Source organism: Neolamprologus multifasciatus, chromosome 16 (genome assembly GCF_963576455.1).
Source record: "Neolamprologus multifasciatus chromosome 16, fNeoMul1.2, whole genome shotgun sequence".
Classification (NCBI taxonomy): Eukaryota; Metazoa; Chordata; class Actinopteri; order Cichliformes; family Cichlidae; genus Neolamprologus; species Neolamprologus multifasciatus.
Window position 1 is genome coordinate 7256524 of NC_140454.1, and position 6706 is coordinate 7263229.

At 43.7% G+C, this 6706-nt stretch overlaps 1 protein-coding gene across 1 annotated transcript; it reads left to right on the forward strand.

Moving 5' to 3' along the window:
- The first annotated feature begins 2482 nt into the window (after positions 1 to 2482).
- Positions 2483 to 4596, forward strand: LOC146500173 (zinc finger BED domain-containing protein 4-like). Its single transcript, XM_085134861.1, has 3 exons — positions 2483 to 2589; positions 4140 to 4257; positions 4391 to 4596. Exons 1-3 carry the CDS (start codon positions 2488 to 2490, stop codon positions 4594 to 4596), a joined length of 426 nt encoding a protein of 141 aa, XP_084990987.1. The 5' UTR covers positions 2483 to 2487.
- Positions 4597 to 6706: the final 2110 nt, after the last annotated feature.

Genomic DNA, 6706 nt, shown 5'->3' on the forward strand with positions numbered 1-6706 from the left:
AGCATTTTTGCTGATAAATGCATGATTGCGGATGCCATGCAGGTGCGTCCGCCTTCCCTGCACGGCACCACAGGCTACGTACCACCACACCAACATACTTAGCTAATCATTAGACTCAGACTCAAAGAGTCAAGAAGTTTATTGTCATTTTGTATGGTGTTACCCAGCCTGAAATGAAAAACTGTTTCTCACCAGCCTCTACAGTGCAAAAAACAATACAGTACAGTTAACACTTTAAATACAGTTTAAAAAGAATAAGTTTAAAAAGAGCATTAAAAAACGCAGTAATGAATTGCAACAACAGTTATGGATAAATAACATGAAATCTAAGTTCTAACACAAACTCAAGTTACATTTGTTCTGGTAGATAGCAGCAGTCCTTTCGCAGAATGGGATGGTTAAATTAGGTAGAGTGTATATCTAGGGAGTATATTGTATGTGTATATGTGTGTGTGCGTGTGTGTGTAGGTAGGTGGCATTACAGTCCATTTGTTGACCTCACAGTGTAGCTGTGTGAATAGCTAACCAAACCGACTGCAGGGAAGGTAGCAGCGGCGATGAACAGGTCCAGAGGCCGGCCGCAGGGAATGCAGTGGCGGCAACGAAATAGGTCTGGAGGCCGTCTGCGGAGAAGGCAGCACCTGCGACAAAACAGGTCCGAAGGCCATCTGCGCTGGCGAAGAAGTCCAGTCAGAGGCCTGGAAGGTGGCCTCCAACTCTGAGCCTGACAAGGCAGTGGCATGGCAACCGCAGGGCCAGACGAGGCACGGCGGCCGCAAACGATTGAGCAGGTGGTGGCCCTGCAGGCTGGATGGATCCCTCGGACCCTCCAGCGTAGACTACAGATGGCTGAACAAGCCCCTCAGACCCTCCAGCGGAGATATGCGGCTGAACGTGCCCCTCGGACACTCCAACGGAGGCAGGCTCAGGACCAGCAGGCACGGAGACCTCTGGCAGTGACAAGACGGAACCAGCAGGAGCAGAATCCTCTGCCAAAGACGAAGCTGGTTGGAGCTCCGCAGGACAGTGGCTCTGCTCAGGCAGTAACAGCAGGATGCAGTCCTTAGCTGGTCAAATGAGCTCACTAGAGCTTCCAGCATAGAACAGAGGTTGCAGAGTTAACTCCCCTGAGCTCTCAGCAGGGACAAATCGCTGAGACAACCTGGTTGAGCTCCCAGGAAAAACAGATTGTGCTGGCTTCTTCGTTTCCAGGGGTCTAGAGTTAGCTGTGGGCTGAAACTCATTCTCTGGGGAGGCCCTGGAAAGGGTAACAGTCTCTAAGTAGGCCAGGTCTTGAGGAACAACAAAAGTCTTAATATGTGCATCTCTCTGCTTATAATTAGTGGTTGAAAAACAGTTCTTTACAGGTTGTATAGACATAGCTTGCAGTACCGGTGGAGCAGGTGAAGGTAATGGCTGAATAGCTACCGGAGCTAATGTTTGACCTGCAACCAGAGCTGAAGGCAGTAGTGATGGTTGTAAATCAGGTGGTGAAGTAGAAGACTGAACTGAGGGCACCTGGGCTGCTGACTGAACTGAGGTCAGCTGGGCTGCTGACTGAAATTGAGGGCAGTTGGGCTGCTGACTGAACTGAGAGCAGCTGGGCTGCTGACTGAAATTGAGGGCAGCTTGGCTGCTGACTAAACTGAGAGCAGCTGGGCTGCTGACTGAAATTGAGGGCAGTTGGGCTGCTGACTGAACTGAGAGCAGCTGGGCTGCTGACTGAACTGAGGGCAGTTAATTGAGCTTCAGGCTGGGCAGCTGACATAAAAAGCATAGTCCCAGAATAAACAGTCCCATGGTCCAATGCTTTGATATCCTGAAGTTCGGCTGTGGGGTGACACACCGGTGGTGCGGCCGTCGCTTCCTCCTTGGTGATGGCTCCGCTGGGCTGGGCAACTCCAAGTCTGGTGGGCCGGGGAGCACATCCTTTGCCGAGATTGGTAGGTAAGCGGTAGCAGCTGGGGGGTGAAGGTGAAGCTCATTTAGAAAGAAATGAAGGGTGAAGCAAGTCCAGAAGCCAGGGCAGACCAGAAACTAGTTGGCTGACTGCATCACGCTGGAACTCCTCCTCTGCATGATCCAGCCACAGATCACATAACTTATTCACCGAATAAATGATGTCCTTCCGAAGCTCATCAGACAGGGCGAGTGCTGCGGGGTCCATGCAGTGGTTGTGCTGTTCTGTCATGATAGGCTGTGTGACAGGCAGGCCAGGTGGGCCCAAGAGCAGGACTCAAACAGGGAGTAGTGATAGGTCCTGTGTGTCAAAGCTTTGAAGCGTGGGTCGGGTAATCTCGGGGGAGTTTTTGTGAAGGGCGTAACGAGGCTTGCTTTGATTACGTATGCAGGGACGTTCGAGGCAGTCCATACCATGTGACTGATTCAGGAACTGGTAGGCCGGTTCGCACCAGATTTGAAATAAAATGGGCAGCAAAACACAGCTGACTCCCCCATCACATTGTGTTGTGGAAGTGGATTATGTGCATGTTACATAGTCACTTGAGCATTTCTTCTTCGATGGAACCAGCAAGGAAAAGAAGATTTTCCCCTGTTTGGCAACATTTTGATCTCATCTCTCCTAATAAGGTATACACTGTCACGGTACTGGGTTGTGTGACCCAGTGTTTGAGTTTTATGTATTTTTGTATTCATTTTTGATCTAGTTAATTTTTAGGTTGCTGTTTAGTCCTTATTTCTTAGTTGTTTCTGTCATCTCCCCCTGTACTCAGTCTCCCTGGTTCCTGCGTCTACATATCATGTTTCATGTCTATGCGGTTATGTTAAGTTCATCTCCATGTCTATGTCTCTGTGTTTCCTGTTTTATTTTGGAAGAGTCTGGTGTTCTTTGTTCATTGTAGTTAGTGTTACTCTCCCCTGTATTGTCATTATGTTTCATTCTAGTCAGCTGTGTTCTCATGTGTCTCCACTTCCCCTGATCACCTCATGTGTGTATTTAAGTCCTCAGTCTTCCTTTGTTCATCGTCACGCCGTCTGTGTACCTCCCCTCTGGTCAAGTTAAGTGTTTTTCAGGATTCTGTGCAGGTCATGTTTGCCATTTGGCTTATGTTGTTTTTCACGCAGCCGCACGATGAGGTTCCGTGCAGGTCATGTCCATGTCTGTTTCGTCACGCCTTTTGGTTCACAGTTTCCATGTATCTGCACAGCATTCTGTTCACAGTGATCACAGTTATTCCTTTCAGTCAGGTTAGTGTTTTTCCAGTTTAGGTTTTTGGTCAGTTGCGGTCTCTGTCCCTGTTATGTTTTGTCCACTCCCCTCGCTTTCAGTTTAAGTTTACTCCCGTCTCCTCGCCTGTGTTCGCGCCTGGGTCCACCACACACACCCTCCACACGGTCTGCCCCCGCTGGCCGTGACACATACACAGTAATAAATATCACAAATGTGATGCCTCAAAGGCATTTATGTCATTTATCTTTAATGTTTGCTTTAAAATAATGCATATTGTATGTATTTAAGTTAAAAAGAGCAGTAAAAAGAGTTAAAAATGTTAAGATTTTATTTTGAAGGTGAACTTGCTAATAACCTCACTTCCTGGTGGGTTACCTGTATTGCTTCATTTCCTGTTTACTTCCTCCTCCTGGTTCTCTAACAGGGAGAGTGACATGCGGTCATGCTCTGAGGCTTATCCACAGCCATCCACTTGGGAACATTGTTTAGGCAATGCCGTAAGTGTATATATTTCATGATGAAGGTGTTAAAAAAGCATAAATAGCTGTATTTGTTAAAAACGATATTTTATTTGTAATTCATGAAGGTCGAACTGTACATGTTAAAAAAGGCATTAGTTTTGATGATCATGTTGCTCAAGCTAATACGAAGATGTAAGGTCACATTTTCAGTTATTTCGTGATGCAATATTTATGTAAACATGATCATTTTTTTCTATCCTGTATTTCTTTTCAACTACAGTTTTTCCCGCTTGTCAAATTAAGATTCTGAGAGTAAAAGTTCAACTCTACTCGGACTCCTGTATTCATTGACAAGGGTTTAGCTTGGTGTTTAATCAGAGTTGCTACACTCTGCAAGAGAACACTACAACAAATGATTAGTACCATAATATAAATAAACAACACCACAGATCCTATAATCTGATTTCTGTCTTTTGGTTTATTAAAAGGTGAAGTGTTTGCTGTGCCCCAAAGAACTTGGATACAGCAACAACACCTCATCTATGCTGAGGCATTACAGAGCCCTGCATGAGAACAAGGAGACTAACCAAGGTGGACCAAGCTCAAGTGAGTTTTTTTTTTAGGTTTTAAGGATACAGTCATTTGATACATTTATATTCCCCATGTCATTTATTTATATTTGGGTTGTAATTACTGACATATGTAATTTCTTAATAATCTTTTTGTTTTATCAGGGAAGAGAATGATGTGGATGAGGCCTTGGTCAACATGGTGATAGAGGATTCCCCGCCCTTCACTATTGTGGAGGACAGTGGGTTTAGAAAGCTTGTTAAAGCTTTGAACCCTAACTATGTTCTCCCCACAAGGCAGGTATGTATCTTAAAATATGAAGCATGTTTCTATTGCTTTATTTTCTATTTTCTATTGCCTATATTTCCATATTAAGAGCTGCACTTCCTTTTGTTTAGGCTTTGAAATCTATGGTGGACAAAAGATACAAAGAATCAAAACAAAAAAAAAACTGACTGTGGCCAAGGCTTCTGCAGTTAGTTTGACATCTGATATGTGGACCTCCAATAACACAGAGGCTTACCTAGCTGTCAACTGCCATTTCATCGATTCTAACACTGCATTGCATTCTGTAGTGTTAGGTGTTCACATACAATGTGCTCAAGCACATACTTCTATCAATTTGTCACAAGTAACAGCACCGCTCATGTCTAATTGGGGCATTACAGTTACATGTTATGTGACTGATGGAGCAGCAAACATGGGTGCTTGTGCTAAGGAGCTTTGTTTGCGTCACAGTAATTGTGTGGTGCATACATTGAACCTAATGCTCAAAAAAGCTCTTGATCAACACACTGTACTGTCTGAAATCCGGACCACCTGTAGGAGGATAGTGGGATATTTCAAGAGCAGTACAACTGCTAAGGTTTGTTCCATTATTTCATTACTGCTTTAAGGTGCTGCTTGAATTACTCAGTTTGTGTTGGCTGTTTTTCTAGGAGAGGCTGACAGAGGTGCAGGAGCAAATGGGCCGGCCTGCACTGAAATTAATTCAAGAGGTGGATACACTTTGGAACAGCACATTCCAAGTGCTTCGATGTGTTCATGAGCTCAGGGAACCTATTGGAGCATCGTTAGCTGGCATGCACTCTGATATTTGCCCACTATCCTCTGAACACTATGACCTCATGGCAAAATGTCTCAAAATACTCTCTCCATTTAATGATGCCACCACCGAACTGTCAGAGGAAAAGTGAGTGTCTGGATCCAAAATAATTCCATGTCTAACAATGTTGCACCATGCATTAAATGAAGAGCAAATAGGAGTTTAACTCTAGAGAGCTCCACCATGGTTGTGTCTGAGGAGACAATTAAAGGAGAAGCTCTACACATTGCAGTCAATGAGCATCATGTCACTGGCAACATTGCTGGATCCAAGGTCTTAAAAAAAATGCTTCTTTAGCCCCAGTAAAGCAATCGATGCTGAGAAGAGACTCATTTTTGAATGTGCTGCTATTTTGCGGCACTTGGCTCCCTCATCAGGAGCTTCAGCAGCAGCAGCCTCATCATCAGAAGGTTCTCAGCCTGAGACTCAAGGTATATAAGCACATTTTGATTATTTTATTGTATTTAGTTATTTACATTCTGTTTGTTTTAGATAGCAAATTGTGGCATCACTGTTATGGAGACAAAGACCCCTACTGCTGATGCAACAGCTGAAGTGCAGAAATACCTCCATGAACCAAACATCAGCAGACTGGAGAATCTGCTGGAGTACTGGGTTGGACACAGATTTGTTTATCCAAACTTGTATAAACTTGCTGTGGATTGTCTTGCAACCCCTGCTTCATCTGTGCCCTGTGAAAGGGTATTTTCAAAAGCAGGAGAAATCCTCTCAAAAAAGAGGAACCGTCTTAAGCCCAGCACTGTGGAAAAGCTGCTATTTATGAACAAAAACTAATGAGAACTTCTCCCTAGTGTCATAAGCACTGTTATAAAGTCACAAGCACATTTACATCACAACTCCTTCCCTATTTGTTTCCATGTACATTCCTGTTAAGCTGCCAATGTATTATACACAAACATTAATATAATATTAAATATAACTAATATTTAGAGTTTAATTATGGGTGTCATGAACAAAAGTAATTTCTTTATTTATTCAACTTGAAGCGCCACACACTAGTTTGTGTCACTATCAAGATGTACATAAGTGCATAGTTACACAATCGTCCCAAAAACTCTGAAACTGATAGTTTCCACTTTCTTTTTTGTATGAGACATACTGAGACAATAATTGGGATAAATAACCATAAAAACAATTTATTTATTGAGTTGGTTTACACATCACATCATTATAATCATGGAGCCTGTTTCACTTGAATTGACCACTTGATGGCGCAGGAGAGCAAATGAATCATCACAATGTTTCGAACCATGAGTTGACTACTTGGATGGAAAGCTTCAGTTCATCATGAGGCTTCATCTTACCATCACTAACAGGGAGGTTAAACTCAAAGCGCAGCTTTTTTGCTAGAAAAAAAAC

Excerpts from the sequence above, each read along its gene's own strand:
- LOC146500173 (XM_085134861.1), top strand. The coding sequence starts at position 2,488 with ATGTTACATAGTCACTTGAGCATTTCTTCTTCGATGGAACCAGCAAGG. Across the intron at positions 2,590-4,139 it reads ATCTCATCTCTCCTAATAAG|GTGAAGTGTTTGCTGTGCCC; the intron begins GTATACACTGTC and ends GTTTATTAAAAG. Across the intron at positions 4,258-4,390 it reads CCAAGGTGGACCAAGCTCAA|AGAATGATGTGGATGAGGCC; the intron begins GTGAGTTTTTTT and ends TTATCAGGGAAG.